The sequence below is a fragment of the Neoarius graeffei genome, chromosome 28 (genome assembly GCF_027579695.1).
Source record: "Neoarius graeffei isolate fNeoGra1 chromosome 28, fNeoGra1.pri, whole genome shotgun sequence".
NCBI lineage: Eukaryota > Metazoa > Chordata > Actinopteri > Siluriformes > Ariidae > Neoarius > Neoarius graeffei.
In genome coordinates this window covers 44,772,195-44,791,326 of record NC_083596.1, presented here as the reverse complement: position 1 = coordinate 44,791,326, position 19,132 = coordinate 44,772,195, and the positions used below count along the sequence as shown (strand labels likewise).

At 42.6% G+C, this 19,132-nt stretch overlaps 1 protein-coding gene across 1 annotated transcript; it reads left to right on the top strand.

Moving 5' to 3' along the window:
* Positions 1-1,823: 1,823 nt before the first annotated feature.
* LOC132875679 (tigger transposable element-derived protein 1-like) lies at positions 1,824-3,515 on the top strand. The gene has a single exon (XM_060912627.1). The coding sequence runs from the start codon at positions 1,824-1,826 to the stop codon at positions 3,513-3,515; it is 1,692 nt and encodes a 563-aa protein (XP_060768610.1).
* Positions 3,516-19,132: the final 15,617 nt, after the last annotated feature.

Here is a 19,132-nt window from a genome sequence, read left to right as displayed (position 1 = left end):
TGCTTACTGAACCACCCAGGCAACTAAGAATTAAAAATCTATTAGCACAGGCTTGTGTGAGTAAGTCAAATTATGCATGTTACAATCTTATATATCTAAGAAAACTATTGAGTGCCAAAAGAGAGCACGACCCCAGCAGAACCATGGAGCTCGACGTTCATGATGGCTCTCCCAGGCCCCCATGGAGAGGAGATGATGTGGGGAAAGTAGTGGTCTTGGGAACATGGATGTGCTGCCAGTCTGGAGTCTGGATATCCCAAAGGGGGTGTGATGAGGGCCAGGGCCACATGGGTCACAAAAGGTCACAGGGTTTTGCTTGCTTCCCACCACCGCTAACATGTATACAGGAGGCTCACATTAGGCCTTGAGTAATCCGAACTTGGTTGTAAATACAAATCAAGTGTATCAGCCATGTTTGGTGATGCTTGTTTAGGACTTACACTCTGTGCACCCATATACACATGCACATAGATGGACAAACACAGTGCTTCACATCTCCCAGAAATAGCTGAAAAGGGGTTTGCGTGCAACTATGGTGTGTGAGTGTCAGAGTAGAAGCCCATGAGAAAAATCAAGTCTGCGTCACAACTGTATGTTTTTCTTGGCATTAATAAGTCGCCTATTTATATGAGGTGTCTTTGCTCATAAACGTGCTTATATGAAAAATGTGGAAGTTCATGAGTGGAGGTGTGTGGTAGGTCCATGATTACCAATGTGAACATGCCAGTGTGTATAGTAGGCCATAGTAACGTGTGTGTGTGTGTGTGTGTGTGTGTGTGTGTGTGTGTGTGGCCCCATGTGTTTACACAGAGCTGAGGAGATAATGGTTCCTAGCTTTGACACTGAGCATTAAAGAAGACAGATGAGCCAACTATCATATACAACATATGCAGACACCAGTTCAAGTGCTAATGGGCCTGTGGTTCCTCATAAGGCACAGTGATTTACATTACTCGAACCCGAATGAAGCTTTTTGCTTTCCCAAAATCCTGTCAGTTTATCATATTTTAGCTAGCTATTTGCTAGAATTAGTTATAAAGATAAAAAAAATCTTGTATGAAAATTCAGGAATCCTGTCAGGTTAGCTTACCAGCTCATTGGCATTAGAACTGAAGATTGTGAAAACACATGAATATTACTTTGACTATTACTTGGTGTTTGATTTAAGAGTGAAGATTAAAATTTATGGACATTACTCCAAATTCTCTCAGAAATCCTGTCAGTTTAACACAGCTAGCATTAGTTTTGTGTATATATATATATATATATATATATATATATATATATATATATATATATATATATATATATATGTATGTGTGTGTCTGAAAATTCAGAAATCCTGTTAGGTTAGCTCACCACCTCATTAGCATTAGAACTGAATACAGTAGACCCCCGCCTATTCGCGGTTCAGTATTCGCGAATTCACATATTCCCGGGATTTTATATAGAACATATCTCCTATACATTCGCGGAAATCTCAGTGATTCGGGGTCATTTGCGGCGAACATATCGAACGTTTACGCACTGCGAACGTTTACGCACTGCTACATTCTTGGAGCCGAATGCTCGCTTGCTATTGGCTGAAGTTTGCATGGCGGGCTGCTGCTCATTGGCTGATACGAATGAGCGCATTGTCCAGTACTGTCTCGCGGTTCCCGTAGTTCAGACTTGTTCACGTGTTGTGCGTTCTTGGTATTTTTGAATAATCTTTACGCCCTACAATGGCTCCTAAACGCTTTGCATCTTCTAAGGCTCCTGCCAAGGAACCTAAGCGCCAGAAGAAGGTAATGACGCTGCAGGAGAAGGTAGGACTTCTTGATATGCTAAAGGAAGGGAAGAGTTTTGCGGCAGTGGCTCGTTACTACGGCATCAACGAGAGTACCGTGCGCTACATAAAGAAGAAGGAGCAAGAGATCAGGAAGACCGTGTCTATCAGCTTCCAAAGCAGTGCGAAGGTCGTGTCTACGGTCAGGGATAAGGCCATCATCAGGATGGAGTCAGCCTTGGCCTTATGGATCTCTGACTGTTGGAAGAAGAATATCCCCCTAGATAACAATGGTATCCGGGAGAAGGCACAAACCCTCTATATCCAATATGCCCCCAAAGGTGGAGCCAAAGAAGTGAGCATCGAAGAGGAAGAGACAGAAGAAGAGGCAAGACCATCATCGTCATCATCATCGTCACCATCTAAGGGTTTCCTGGCTAGCAAGGGGTGGTTCTACTGGTTTCAAGAACGGTATGGCCTGACAAGTGCCGTCCTTCATGGGGAGAAGGCATCCACAGACACCGAGGAGGCTGCAAAATACCCTGAGAAGTGGAGGAAGATCATCAGGGATGGAGGCTACCGCCCAGAGCAGGTTTTCAATATGGATGAAACTGGGCTGTACTGGAAGAAGATGCCCTCCCGGACGTACATCATGAAGGAAGAAGCCCGTGCCCCTGGCTTTAAGGCGCAGAAAGACAGGATCACGCTCCTCATGTGTGGCAATGCTGCTGGTCACATGTTGAAGCCTGGCCTGATCTACAAGTCAGCAAACCCCCGAGCATTGAAGAACAAAAATAAAAACGCTCTGCCTGTGTACTGGATGCACAACAAGAAGGCATGGGTGACGAAAGTGTTGACGTCCAATTGGTTCATGCAGAGTTTCATTCCTCAAGTGAAGGAGTACCTGAACGATCTAGGCTTGGAATTCAAAGTTCTTCTTCTCCTTGATAACGCCAGGGGGCATCCTGCTGACTTGTACTATGATGGTGTCAAGATCGAGTTCCTCCCTCCCAACACAACTTCACTCCTTCAGCCAATGGACCAGGGCGTGATCCGAGCCTTTAAGGCTCTCTACACCCGTAATGCCCACCAGCATCTTGTTAGTGAGATGGATGCTAACAGTGACTTCACCCTTAAGGACTACTGGAAGAAGTTCACCATCACCACCTGCCTCACCATCATCGGTCAAGCCCTTAAGGATATGAAGAAACAGACCCTTAACTCCTGCTGGAAGAAGTTGTGGCCAGAGGTTGTCAACGATTATGAGGGCTTCTCTCCTTCTGAAATTCAGCACTCGGCCATTAATAGGGCCGTCATCTTGGCGCAGCACTTGGGAGGAGAAGGCTTCGATGACATCACTGAGGAAGAAGTCGGGACCCTGATCGATGCCCACGGTGACCCCCTGACAGACCAGGATTTGGAGGAGCTGACCAAGTCAGCCAGTGAAGATGAAGACGGAGACAAAGACGAGCCAGAGGATGAGGGTCTGTCGCTGGACCGCTTGTCGCAGATCCTTCGGCACGTGAGGGAGGTGAAGGACATGTTGATGTCATGGGACCCTTATATGGATCGCTACATCAAGTGTGGCAATACAATTGATTCTGCCATCGAACCATATAAGCATCTCTTCAACACTCTAAAGAAACACCAACAGCAGCTTCCCATCACCATGTTCTTCAACCCCATAAAGAAAACCCCTGAAAAGCCTCCTGAAGACCCTGAAGAGGAGGAGGAGGCCCCTGAGTAGATGTAACGCCTCTGCTGTGCAGTCATCATCATTCATCGTCGTCATCATCATTCATCGTCATCAGACTGCACAGCAGTTTTCTTTACTGTTTACGTACACTTTCGTTTAAAGAAAACGTAACCGTAAACTACGGTAACGCCATCTATTGCCCAAACATTGTAGTACATGTAGCTACATTACGGCATACGTACGTGTTGTTAGTTCGCATAGTTATTTACTGTACATTTATTATGATGTTTTCACTTGGATTAATAGAATTTTATTTAAGGTAATGGAAGTTCTATTGCATTATTAGTATCGTATTAGAGTGTGAAATGTTTTAAATACAAGTACCGGGTATTTACATTCATAGTTAGCCTACGACATGGAGGCGGTTGTCGGTACTATATTAGCCTAAAGTTAAGCCTACGATACGGACTAGGGTGTCATATACTGTCATACATATTTTCGAAAACTGTCTACAAATTGGTCAGAAGTGTATCTAAAGTGTTTGGGATCATAGCCTAGGGTATAGGGAGTGTTTTAGACATCAAAATAAGCATTTGTGAGCAGTTTTATGGGGGGGGGGTACAAGTATTCGCGATTTTGGCTTATTCGCGGCCATGTTCGGTCCCTAACCCCCGCGAATACTGAGGGCTTACTGTATTGTGAAAACATATGAATATTACTTTGAAAATCTGTCAACTTAGCTCATTTTAGACAATTAGCTAGCATTAGTGGTAACACTCAGAAAAACTGTATGAATTTTACTTTTAAAAAGTTGTCTAAAACCTTTCAGATTAGCATGAGGTAACTAGATAAATAGTATTTGCAACAAAGACAAATATTACTTCAAAAATCCTCTGAGAAAGTTTGCTGGGTTAGCACATCTTAGCCAGTTTGCTAGCATTAGCACTGAAGTTGAAGAAAACTTTAAAAACAGCTCAGGATATCTCTCAGCTTGGTGTTTGTTAGTTGCTAAGTTGAGTTAAGAATGAATGATTAAAGAAATGATTAAAATTTATGGGTATTCCTCTAAATTCTCCCAGAAATCCTGTCAGGTTAGCTCATCTTAGCTATTTGGCTTCCATACATGGAAATACATTAAAATAAATTTTTCCAAAATGTATTTCCATATACAGAATGTATATGGAAATATACATTCCAAAATGTATTTCTGTATTTTTCCAAATACATTTTTCCAGAAAAGAAAACGTTAATCACCTCAGCAAACACTGATCTTTTTTGCATATTATTACCACCCAGGACAGACATTCCTGCAGTCATATGCTCACACACACACTCACGCACGCATGCACGCACACACACACACACACACACACACACACGAGGATGAATAGCATTGTGGCTCAGCACATCAAACAAAAGCCGAGTGAGTCTGGAGATACAGTATCAGTGTGGGAGGCACATGCTAATACTCTCAAATAAGATAAATGTGTGCTAGTGTTAGCCACTCCACCACATGTCTTACAGTAACAACATCATTTATATGTGGAGGAACGTTAATGGCACCTTGTGTTATCATTGTGAATGCTAACAATGTTAATGTCTTTTGGGCCTGTCTTATATCTCCAGTATTTGTACAGGTAGTGCAGAGTTTTGAATAGGCTGCACGACCTGTGTGTACTGTACTAAAAGAACTGCTTGAGATTATTATTATTATTATTATTATACACAGTCTACAAAGACATGTAGACAGAATTATTCCTGTGTATTTCGTACAGTTGTTTTCCCCAGAGATTGTTTTAAAGGACTTCATTCTCGAGTCTGAGTCTAGCTATCTTTTATTATATGGATATTTATTCGAAAATTACATACAGTATGGCCCTTTTCCACTACCCTTTTTCAGCTCGCTTCAGCTCACTTCAGCCCGACACGGCTCGCGTTTCGACTATCTAAGAACAGCACGACTCAGCTCGCTTCAGCCCTGCTCAGCCCCCAAAACTCGTACGGTTTTGGAGTAGGGCTGAAGCGAGCCAAACCGAGCCGAGTGGGGCTAGGGGCATGAGGAGACACTCCCCTGTGCACTGATTGGTGAGGAGGAGTGTCCTCACATGCCCACACATGCCCTGCGAGCACGCTGGGATCTGTAAACACCGTAAACCCGGAAGAAGGAGAATTACGAATTACGAGAATTATGAAGCCTTATGCGCCTCGCCTCATCTATACGCTCTTGCCAGTATCTGTTGGTGTTGTCGGTGACAACAAGCCACAGCACCAAGACCAGCAACACTAACGACTCCATGTCCTCCATGTTTATTGTTTACTCTCCGGGTTGTGAGACTACCGCTTAAAAGATCACTGATGTCACTGTTTGCGCCGCCTAACGACATCACCTGACGTCCACCCACTTTCACTAACTCCACCCAATGTGTCCACCCACTTCCAGCCAGCACGGTTCAGCACGGTTGTAGTCGAAATGCAACTCCAACAGCCCCACTCAGCTCGACTCAGCCCAACTCAGCACGGCACGGCTCAGCCCAACTCAGCCGCGTTGGTAGTGGAAAAGCGGCATTAGTAGCTGGAATTTTTTCGCCAACATCTGGACACCTAGCTTACCAGCTTACTTGAACAAAAGGTTGGTTGTTAAAATATATTTTGATGGACTAAATTGCTAAGAATATCACAATACAAATTAAGGCTCAGATACTGAAATCCCCGTTGGGTCAACTTTGCCCCAAAGTGCTAGCAGTTAGCCTACTTATCTGGCTAGATATGTGCTTAGCTGACATATCGTACAGTAATATTACATAGACAATAGATGTCCTGGACTTTTACACTGTGGCACAATTCTTGTTCTGATTTCAGACAAATAAGGGTTGTCATCTATTCTGAAAGGATCATAATGATGATGTCCTATTCCATCCTTTTCTGAGCTCTGACATGTCCCTGTAACATAACATTTTTCAAAGCCAAAGTTTATGTAATGTAAATGCTTTTGAGCACTTCAGTTTCAATTAGAGAATCACAGTAATTGGGTCTTTTGGACCAAACGGTTTTAGGACCTGACTGAGAGGAACTACCCTCTGGGAAACTCCCCTGCAAATGACACACTTTCAAGAGCTTTTTTCTGTTTGCATTCGGACTGTCAGTAGGAATGCTGAAGTGATCTATGCCAGCTTGCTAGCGTAACTTTAGCAGGAATGCTAGTGAAGATATTTATATTTTGTTTAGAGGCATTTAAATTGTGCTGTGTTTGTTCCGTCGCATATACACTCAATAAAGCCTGGACCTCTCTTTCGGTCCATTTGTTGGTGTGTTTTTTTTTGTTGTTGGTGGTGGTGGTGTTGTTTTTAATGTTAATATTAAGAGCTGTTGTGTACACAGTTAACGTTTACACAGATTTTTAAAAATGGCAGTTGCCAGTGCTGCATTGGCTCATATTTCACCAATCAACCTGTGCTTACATCCAGAACTTACATCCAGACACTTGCATCACTCCTGGTTCCTCTTGTGCTGGAAGAGAACCTACCCTAAAGCAGGACCTAAAAAAGTCCCTTAGAATAGCATTCTAAGAACTATGATCATTCTCGGTTCCTACAGTGTGGGGACACACAAAAAAAGGAACTTCCGCCAACTGTGAAAAAGTTCCTCTGGTCCGAAAGCGCCTATGGATGGAACGAATGCATTAACTCGGGTGTAAATAATTCTACTTGGGTCCAAACACAAGATTTCACATGTGTAGTTTCATCTTTTTGCATTAGCTGCTCTCATGAGCACGTACATGTTACATTTATTATCTAGTTATCATTTACATCTTGATTATCCCTACACTGATGGACTGATATTTAAACGATAACTTCTGTAGAGGCAGACCTCCTCCATAAATCCATGAATGACCTTCTGGCCTCACTGGTTATTACACCAGTTCCCATATTACATCAGAAGTTGTAATTATTTATACATTGACTGTATTTGCTCCCTGCAACCCAGAGCTTTCAAAGGCAGCAGTAATCAAGAGGTTTTGAAACCCAAGCACTTATTAATAATAGATCAGCAGTCTATGAATGCTATATAATGACAAATTCAGATGTAGCTTAGCATGTGGGAAAGGGTTTCTATTACATTTACATTACATCTTGATTTGACCTTTAAATGGACAGAAGAGTATTAGATTTGCTATCTATGGTGGATCCAGGAAACAAACTGTGAAGGATTAATTGATGAATGATTGGCAGTTTACTGTTTATGACATTGTTTCATACAGAATCAGGTAGGAGGAACTAAAGGAATTTACAGGGGATTCATTTTTCTACTGTAGTATTAACCATAACTGGAAATGAGATAATATGATTCACTGCATTTGCACATGAAGGGAAGCTCAGTCTTTGTGTAAGCAGTCAGGATTTGGTGTATTAAGAGTAGCATTTTTTGGAGCTTGTTTGGTTTCTTGAAAAATGGCTGTTCATCAGTGATGGGAACAGATGCTGTACTGTTCCATTTACTAAATCAGCCGTTATTTAAAGTCCATTTCAGTGATGGAGCTATTGATCTAAGTATCAGCTGCAGATGAAGAAGCTACGATTTAAGATTAAGCGTGACACCAAAACAACCAACAATACTTTTAAGGGACAAAAATGAATAGATGAAGTGAAGACCAAGAGTGAAGGACAATTCTTCACAAGAACAATTTGACTTATAGACTAATCAGAGCTCATACTTGTCACTTTCTTAATAAGAGTAATAGCCATGGTTCAAATCCACCAAAAATGCCAGTAGCTCAAACAGGGGTCAAATGCTACTTCCTGTTTCCTGGGGCACTTAGAGGACAGGCAGTTCCCAAATTCAGCCCTGGCTCACTCTTTATGGGAGCTGTTAAATATAGGCTTGGCAAGGAGCGGAGGCACAATAATCAAACAGTTTACTGCACTGCGGCCCGGTTTCGTGGTGGTCTGGCTAGTGTTTGGTGGCCTTGTCTAACTTCGTGAGGGGGTGGAAAATAGACTCCCCTCTTTCTCCTGCTTCAGCTAGCCAGAGCTCAGAGCCTGGAGACATGCAAACTTAGCTCCCCTCCTGGAAAACATCAGCCATGGTCCTTTCCAGCTTCGGATGCCACAAAATTTTGCTTTATTCTGGTATAATTAATGGATAGAACTGCTTTGTTAGTCATATTGCAGTGCACGCTAAGGAAATATGCCAGACACACTGATGGACGTGATCTGTCAATCTCACACAGCACAACACACGCAATGCTCCCTGCCTTGTTTTAATTCCCTGCAGGAGTATAACTGTGTTTCTACAAAAGAAAGAAGGCCAGTGAAGGAACAGGGAAGTAGAAGTGTGCAGGACCTAGACCTGTGTGTGTGGAGCAAGGAGAAGGAAATGACCTTACATTTGCAAAAACAAAGCCGAGATCTACCATCTTAGAACTGTGCAAGACCTAGACCTGTGTGTGTGGAGCAAGGAGAACGAAATGACCTTACATTCGCAAAAACAAAGCCGAGATCTACCATCCTTATTCACAAAAACGTATGTTAGTGATGACTAAGAGCATAGATGGCAGAGAATATTGCGTTCAAAATGCCATTCTAGATGCCGTAGCTAGATGTGGAGTCTTGTTGGCTTGTCCGTGATTTGGTGTGCTCCTATTAAACCTTCTCGTGTTTCCTTAGTAAGTAAGAAGTACATCATAGAAGTACGGCTACATCTTTTTTGAGCACTGGCAGAAAGAAGCTGTGTATTAAACATATTGTGAAATTGTGTGTTGGACCAAAATGTTGAGCCTGAGATCCTTAGTATTGCGGTTCTGATTTCTGCATAACATGACAATTACCTACTGAACACTCCGTTTATGCCTCAATCTTTTAAATCTTTTAAAGGTAGACTGCCTTTCAGATTTTTCAAGTTTAGGTCATAAAAAGAATTTTCCCTGACACCCAATTAGTTTTGTTTAGTGGACCAAAAGCTACTAAATTCAAATCACAGATTACAATTTTATTAGGCTTTTTTTTTTAATAGAACAGTTAATGAATTTAGGGCCACGTGGCCCTAAATTCTCTGCTATTTTTTCCTGCTTCACCATGACCCAATTCAAGATACTATGTCATGCATCACGTGGTGGGCTTTCCCCGTTCACACAAGGCACTGTGGGATACAAATTTGAAACAGGAGAGGAAAATGGAGGACGTGAGTGTGCGAATGAAATGTGAAATACCGACTACAGTAATGGAAAGCTAGAAGAAAAGATATGTTGCGAAGGAAAGGAAATGCAGGACCAACCTAATAAATATCGGCGATCAGCGAGCACCTAGGTGTGATCAGCTGTTTGTTTAGCGACAGAATGATGTAACTGTCAGTAGATGGTCAAGGTAAACCAGTAGATGGCAGTAATGCAACACTGGATGCCAGCTGCCGTAAAACCCAAAAGAAGAAGGAAAAGAAGAAGAAGCAGGTAAAAACACGGACTTACTCTGTCTGCTTGACTGCGCGAAGCGAGCGATTTCATGCACATTGTTTGCTAGGGAATCCCCTCCAATAAAATAACTTCCCAGCCACATAATGGCCTGGGTTATTTATTTATTTAGATATTACAGAAATAAACATATATCACAATGACAAAATTTCAGAGGGAACTAAATTTAATAGATTTTATGAAATCGAAAGGCCGTCTAGCTTTAAGCTGAAAGGAATATTCATCCTGTTCCATAAAATCCATATTTAAACAGGTTCAGTGATTTTCACCTGTACCTGCTTGAACTCTTTTTCCTTGAACAGTGCAGTTGACGAATGACATCTCTCCCTCACTCGAAACAGCGTAACCATTCCAAATCAGTCATCACAATATAGGAGGAGAACATGAGGTGTGTGAGTGTATTAGCAGAGGCCCAGCTTCCTTAGATGAAGTACCTTTTGCTCCCACACTCCCTCCCTCCCTTCCTTTTTCTTGTCCTCTCCTTCGTTTTACTCCCTCCATTCCTCCCTTAATAAAGAAAACACTCTATATCTTGCACGTCGTCAGCCCCCGTCTGTTTGTCTACGCCTGCAGCGCTTGTCCAGGCCACCAAAGACTTACATCTATTGGAGTTTGTTTTTCTAGGGGACTTGACCTGCCTCCCTGCCTGTATGCAGGGTGTGTGCCTGTGTCTCAACCTGTAATGCATTTTAGACTGCCTCAGATCCTGTTAAAATAATTATAACTATTTTCCAGACAAACAAAGACAGAACAACCAATCCGAGATCAATTTCCTGTTGATGCACATATTTCCTTTTTTCATTCAGTCTTGTTTTCCTTTTTCAGCACAACACCACACTGCAAAAAAATATCTTAGCAAGTGAAAATATCTTGAAAATAGTTGAAACAATCTAGCATTTCTTATTAGAAGAATACAAGACACCAATTCTGAGATTACTAAACCTAGTTCTAGATTGCAACCAACTTATTCTAAGATGTCTTATCAAGTAAAATATCTATCCATGCAGCAAGATAATTTCACTTGTATAAAGTAATTTTCTCCTCAAATTCAGTTTTCAATTTTTTTGCAGTGCACATCTTTTACTTGGGGGTGGCACGGTGGTGTAGTGGTTAGCGCTGTTGCCTCACAGCAAGAAGGTTTGGGTTCAAGCCCCGTGGCCGACGAGGGCCTTTCTGTGCGGAGTTTGCATGTTCTCCCCGTGTCTGCATGGGTTTCCTCCGGGTGCTCCGGTTTCCCCCACAGTCCAAAGACATGCAGGTTAGGTTAACTGGTGACTCTAAATTGACCGTAGGTGTGAATGTGAGTGTGATTGGTTGTCTGTGTCTATGTGTCAGCCCTGTGATGACCTGGCGACTTGTCCAGGGTGTACCCCGCCTTTGGCCCTTAGTCAGCTGGGATAGGCTCCAGCTTGCCTGCGACCCTGTAGAACAGGATAAAGCGGCTAGAGATAATGAGATGAGATCTTTTACTTGGCAACTGGAAATAGCTTGATTTTTTTTTCCAACAAACACCATTAACGTATTGCTGATTGGCATTTATGTACATGATCGTTAGCTGGACCAAGCAAGAAACCTTGAAGTCCATCAGGCTGATCACCCAACCTAAAAAAAAAAATTATAGTATTTTTATAAGTGGGGCGGCACGGTGGTGTAGTGGTTAGCACTGTCGCCTCACAGCACGAAGGTCCGGGTTCGAGCCCCGTGGCTGGCGAGGGCCTTTCTGTGCGGAGTTTGCATGTTCTCCCCGTGTCCGCGTGGGTTTCCTCCGGGTGCTCCGGTTTCCCCCACAGTCCAAAGACATGCAGGTTAGGTTAACTGGTGACTCTAAATTGACCGTAGGTGTGAATGTGAGTGTGAATGGTTGTCTGTGTCTATCTGTCAGCCCTGTGATGACCTGGCGACTTGTCCAGGGTGTACCCCGCCTTTGGCCCTTAGTCAGCTGGGATAGGCTCCAGCTTGCCTGCGACCCTGTAGAACAGGATAAAGCGGCTAGAGATAATGAGATGAGATCTTTTACTTGGCAACTGGAAATAGCTTGATTTTTTTTTCCAACAAACACCATTAACGTATTGCTGATTGGCATTTATGTACATGATCGTTAGCTGGACCAAGCAAGAAACCTTGAAGTCCATCAGGCTGATCACCCAACCTAAAAAAAAAAATTATAGTATTTTTATAAGTGGGGCGGCACGGTGGTGTAGTGGTTAGCACTGTCGCCTCACAGCACGAAGGTCCGGGTTCGAGCCCCGTGGCTGGCGAGGACCTTTCTGTGCGGAGTTTGCATGTTCTCCCCGTGTCCGCGTGGGTTTCCTCCGGGTGCTCCGGTTTCCCCCACAGTCCAAAGACATGCAGGTTAGGTTAACTGGTGACTCTAAATTGACCGTAGGTGTGAATGTGAGTGTGAATGGTTGTCTGTGTCTATGTGTCAGCCCTGTGATGACCTGGAGACTTGTCCAGGGTGTACCCCGCCTTTCATCCGTAGTCAGCTGGGATAGGCTCCAGCTTGCCTGCGACCCTGTAGAAGGATAAAGCGGCTAGAGATAATGAGATGAGATGAGATGAGATTTTTATAAGTTTAGCATGATTTTGTATTTGTCATCACTTTTTCAACCTTTGAATCAGATTTGTTGGCTTTGACCCCACCTACCAGAAGCAGTCAATTCTGAAATGGGACTCTTACACATTACACTATCACAGATGCTCCATGGAAATCAACCTGTACATAAAAACATTGTGCCAGGCAGAAGGGCACATAAGTTTGATCAAGGCATAATAGGCCAAGCCTTTTTTTTTTTTTAAATGTACATTTTACATCTAGAAAGCTGGTCAAGTTCCCAAAAGAGAGTCCAAACACAATGGATTAAAAAAACAAGTCCAAAACTTGAACTTGCACATTTGCCAAAACTAAATTTTAATGTCCACAATTAAAGGTGACCATGATGACTGTTGATGTGACCTGTTTGGTGATGGGTGGAAATAAACCCTGGAGGTGATGCCAATTCATTGCAGGACAGCACACACACACACACACACACCTAGGGGCAATTGAGTCACCAATCCACCTACCAACAAATTTTTGGTCGACAGATGGAAAGAAACATGGATGAAACCCATGCAACCACATGGAGAACATGCAAAACTCCAAACAGACAGTAACTTGAGTCTCCAAACCGAGAACCTTGTCTGTGTTAAATATTACAATACAATATAACATCTGACAAAATATCAGCACGTCTTGTGGGTATTAAGAAATAAAAGATCCCAGTCTATAAAATAACTGATTTCCAGTGGGATGGAGTTTTTCTGCTGCACAGCAAAATGAGATAAATCTGCACTCAAATTCTCATCTCCGATCAATTCCATGTGTGAATACAGCCATAAAATATAATCTACCAGTCAGCTGGATTTATGCATGAGCAGTAGATACCGGTATTACTTGGCTATTTGTGAGTTAGATGTTGGCTGCAATTTGGAAGAATTCTTCTTGGAGGACAGCTGAAACAAAGCAAAACTTAGATAGAGAGCTAGATTTTAAGATTCTAAGGTTTTTTTGTCATGGTTAACAGTTCTGCCTTTTAAGAGGTTCTGTTTTTACTAAAAAGGATATTCCTTGGGGCGGCACGGTGGTGTAGTGGTTAGCACTGTTGCCTCACAGCAAGAAGGTTCTGGGTTTGAGCCCAGTGGCTGACGGGCATCTTTCTGTGTGGAGTTTGCATGTTCTCCCCGTGTTTGCATGGGTTTCCTCTGAGTGCTCTGGTTTCCCCCACAGTCCAAAGACATGCAGGTTAGGCTAATTGGTGGCTCTAAATTGACCATGAGTGTGAATGTTTGTCTATATGTGTCAGCCCTGCGATGACCTGGCGACTTGTCCAGGGTGTACCCCACCTCTCGCTCATAGTCAGCTGGTATAAGCTCCAGCTTGCCCGCGACCCTGCACAAGATAAGTGGTTATGGATAATGGATGGAGGATATTCCTTGAATGTTGAAATAAACAAATTTGAATGTTTCTGAAACAGTGCATTTTAGAAAATATTCTGCTTAGATTTGTTTCCTGGAATGGTGGCTGTTTTTGTAGGAAGGTAAAAGTAAGGTTCTAGCAATGACAATTCCTTTATGGCCTTTTTCCACTACCCTTTTTCAGCTCACTTCAGCTCACTTCAGCCCAACACGGCTCGCGTTTCGACTACCTTAGAGCAGCACGACTCGGCTCGCTTCAGCCCTGCTTAGCACCCAAAACTCGCACGGTTTTGGAGTAGGGCTGAAGCGAGCCAAACCAAGCTGAGTGAGGCTGGGGGCGTGAGCAGACACTCCCCTGTGCACTGATTGGTGAGGAGGAGTGTCCTCACATGCCCACACACGCCCCGCGAGCACGCTGGGATCTGTAAACACCGTAAACCCGGAAGAAGAAGAATTACGAATTACGAGAATTTCTGAAGCCTTATGTGCCTCGCCTCATCTATACGCTCTTGCCAGTATCTGTTGGCGTTGTCGGTGACAACAAGCCACAGCACCAAGACCAGCAACACTAACGACTCCATGTCCTCCATGTTTATTGTTTACTATCCGGGTCGTGAGACTACCGCTTAAAAGATCACTGATGTCACTGTTTGCGCCGCTTAACGACATCACGTGATGTCCACCCACTTTCGCTAACTCCACCCAATGTGTCCACCCACTTCCAGCCAGCACGGTTCAGCGCGGTTGTAGTCGAAATGCAACTCCAACAGCCCCACTCAGCTCGACTCAGCACGGCTCAGCCCAACTCAGCCGCGTTTGTAGTGGAAAAGCGGCATTAGACTTTTGTTCTCAGGCTTCATGCAGTAACTTCTTAGCTAATCCAGTTGGCTCTTAGGACATGCCATCTAATTTTCTCCATCAGTTAAATAACAGGTGAAATTTGGGCAATACGACAAGCCTCCAATTGCCATGACTGGGTTCTGTGGCGGATGGCAGCCTGTCCTACTTAACTATATTTATACCCGTTGCCTATTGTCATTAGTCTCTTTGATTTTAATGCAATTTTCCTGTGCTGTTACAGGCATTAGAGATGGCCTGAGATGCCTCATTGATTCAGAGGCCTGGACATCTGTGTATGTGGATCCTATCTGCTGTCAGATCCATCACATTCCACCGTGTATTATTTACAATCTAAGCTCTGATCAAAGTTTCAGATGATGCTTCCAGGGATGTGTATACAATGTACTGGTGTGTATATGCGTGTGTGTATGTGAATCCAATAGGCCCTAGAGACCTCTTTAGTGCAACGTTACGGCAAAATATTGGACATAGGACACCCGTGATCAAACTCCATTACATTAAAGAAACATTAGAGGCAGTAGTTAAGGAGGGGACGGCTTGATCCATTTACATGTCAGAAAACAGGGGGAGTGTAGTCACAATCAATTAGATCTGCCAACGAGTGCAAGTCTTCAGATTCCTCTTTTCCATCCACTCCTTCCATCTCATCTGTCTAATATTAATTTCCTTTGTGCTATCACGGAGAGTATTGGCGTGGAACGCATCCATTTTTATCTACATCATAGAGATCAAGGCGTGTTCGGGACGAGACGAGGTTACGCCATTGGCGCCAGTTGTTATAGTCTGCAATATGTGAATGAATGATTCTGTGTCAGGTGAACAAAGGACTTTCAGAGGAGCAAGGATCAGTCACCAAAAGTAGAAAATTTTACTTGATGGTTTACTTGTTTGCCTTCTTCCTTGAAGGTAATCCTTAGAAACTGGTCTTGCACATCATAGAGCAAGAAAATTGTTGGCTTTCCTTGTCCTCTTTGAGAAGCATGGAGGTCAAATGTGTAGTGTTGCTGCTTCGGTGCTCCAGGGTTCCTGGTTCAATCCCAAGCTCAGGTTTCCATCTGTGTTGAGTTTTACATGTGTCCAAGGGGCTTTCCTCAGGGTTCTCAGGTTTTCTCCACAGCTCCCAAAAACATGATGGTAGGTAACATTAAATATGTACCTCAGTTTGAAAGAGTGTATGAATGTGTTTGTAAAATTGAATGATTACACTCTTGCTAGAACTTTACTTACTTGAACCCTTGAGTCATAACTGTTGTCATGATAACTGATGTCCAGTGATGTAACATTGGCATGCTGTTATTACTCATAATGACATCATCCATAATGTTTAATGCCATGCTTGCTCAGAACTGTATGTGCCATAGCGTATAACTTTACAATGTGATAAGTACCGGAAATGGGGTCGCAACTCACATTTCCATTTTGAACCGTACGGTGATATCCCCTGTATCTCGGACAAGATTGGCTACAGGAGGCTTGGCCTTGTTGGTCATTTCTGTTGCCACCCTGACCTTCCCGCAAGTCAGCTGGTGCTGTGGCGCCCAACCCATGGTCATCTGAGGAGGGGCTGCCCTCCAGCCACCTTTCTAAACACACTAATGAGGGACACTGGGGTTTGGAGTCTCTCTGAACTAACATTGTGCATCAACAATCATGATGACTGAGCCACCAGGTGTATAGCTTGGCTGAGGTTGCATTAATGATGATGATGATGATGATGATGCTTGCCAATGTCACATGTGGCTGACTGTGATATTTGGTGACACATTTAAAATGTCATTAATGGTAATCTAGTCAGCATGAAGGAGCTGAAAAATTATTACATTATAGGATATGGACGTCATGTATCAGCTAGCATGGGAATTCCCAGCAAAGCTAACATGATGGTGTTATCTTTATCAGGGCAACTAATGACAGCATATAGCACCTGTCACAATGGTGATGGTGCAGGATTCAGGTAAGGTGTTACTCCTTCTTCAGTTCCAAGTACCTGTAGATGCCATCCTTGCATCATAGGCACCATGGTTGAAAACACACACTTGCGAAATTTCTTTTATTTGGGGATGAAGTGTCCTGATTTTATGATGCCATAAAAACAAGGTTAATATGGGTTAAGATTCTTAGCCGTCCCAAAGCCCTCTGGAGCCATTCCTTATTAATCCTTTTCACCCCCTCAAGACATTAGTGCCAGGTTTATCTGGATTTACCTCGCTCACTTCACACTGTTCAAATCATCCAAGAGGGACTTGTACACAGGAGCAATGAGAACAGCAGAGACAGAACTGAACAAAATGTTTTGGTTCTTGCAAAATTAAAAACATGTCCCTTCTAGACTTTTTTTTTTTCAAGCTGAGGTATGTGATGGCAAATCCAACAATCAGCTGTATAATCCTGGCAGACTCTTTTATGCCCATATCTACGTCAAATGACCTATTTTTCACAGCTATGCTATAAAACCCAACACCATAGAGCTGTATTATACTATGCAGAGACTGGGCAGACTTGCTTCTGAGAGAGAGAGAGAGAGAGAGAGAGAGAGAGAGAGATCAGTTTTATCAGCTGAGTAAGATGTCTTTTAGAAGGAATGTAACTTGGCAGTTGCTCACATTTGCACTGACATTGTAAAAAGTAGAACAAATTGTAAATAAATTGCATTTGATGTCTTGCACTGATTAAAACTGGCCCTCCTTGCTTCACTCTTTCCTTTATATCACTGCATCGTGACTGTAGCAGGGTCCTTATATAGACAGTGCAATGTGCAGGGTAATTTGGGACAAGGCGGCACTCACACTAATGTAATTTCACTCATCTGGGAGTGTGCGTTTGTTTGAGTCATAGACTTGCAGGTCAAAGGTCAACATGACCAGGTCATCTGCTGAACACAGTGGAAACGATTAACCTTTGGATGCTGTTCAGGTTAAAATAACCCATCATTAATTTGGAATAAAAGCGGAACAATGCTAGTATTTCCAAAATGAAACCTAATGAGCGTTCTAATGAACACACACACACACACACACACACACAAACTTCAGAATTATGAATGAGCACAAATGGTTAAAATTAATGACATACAGTCCTGTGCAAAAGTCTTAGGCACGTGTAAAGAAATGCTGTAGACCAAAAATGGCTTAAAAAGAATGAAATTAAAAGTTTCAACATTAAAAAATCATTAATAAATGAAACAATGTCAATATCTGGTGTGAGATGACCTTTTGCTGTAAACAAAAAATCTCATCTTATCTCATTATCTCTAGCCGCTTTATCCTGTTCTGCAGGGTCGCAGGCAAGCTGGAGCCTATCCCAGCTGACTATGGGCGAAAGGCGGGGTACACCCTGGACAAGTCGCCAGGTCATCACAGGGCTGACACATAGACACAGACAACCATTCACACTCACATTCACACCTACGGTCAATTTAGAGTCACCAGTTAACCTAACCTGCATGTCTTTGGACTGCGGAGGAAACCGGAGCACCCGGAGGAAACCCACGCGGACACGGGGAGAACATGCAAACTCTGCACAGAAAGGCCCTCGCCAGCCACGGGGCTCGAACCCGGACCTTCTTGCTGTGAGGCGACAGCGCTAACCACTACACCACCATGCCACCCCTAAACAAAAAATAAATAAATAAATAGTCTCAGATACAATGATTGCAGTTTTATAAGGAAATGAGCTGTAGGTTTTACTGAGCTTCTTGCAGAACCAGCCACAGTTCTTCTGCACACTGACTGTCACACTCGCTTCTTAATTTTGCACCAAAACCCAGTAGCCTTCATTATGTTTTCTTTTTTAACCTGAAATGTGCTCTTTTATGGAATATGCTGCTCAAATAGTAACATTTTTTTTTCCTGTAACATTTAATTTTGTGCTGGAAAACAAACGAATGTTTGGAACTCTAAAATGTTTTGTAATGTTTTGACTCTACAATGTAGAAGTCATCAAATAGAAATCTATAGCAAAGTTTGTATTAAAAAAAAATAGGGGGCCGAAGACTTGCACAGTACTGTATATTGTTTATATTGTATTATAATTATGGAACAGAGTATGAGATTTGAAGCAAGATGAAATAAACAAAGAATCATCTAAAACATGGATATAAGGTTTATAAGGGCTGATTGGTGGTTAATTAATTAGTTAATTAATTAGTATCAATAACTTGTTTTAGAGTAATCTTTTTTCTGTGATCATCATGATTTTTTCAGATTTGTCTGTTTATTAAATATCATGAAATATTCATACAATGTACAATGTATGAATCTGTATAATTCATGTATTAGTCCAATATTACTCTGCTACTCTTCTATAAATATAACATTTGTACAAAGAACAACTTCCTTCAAAACCAAAGATGATCATTAACACCAACCATTTAATCAGGCTGGAGGAT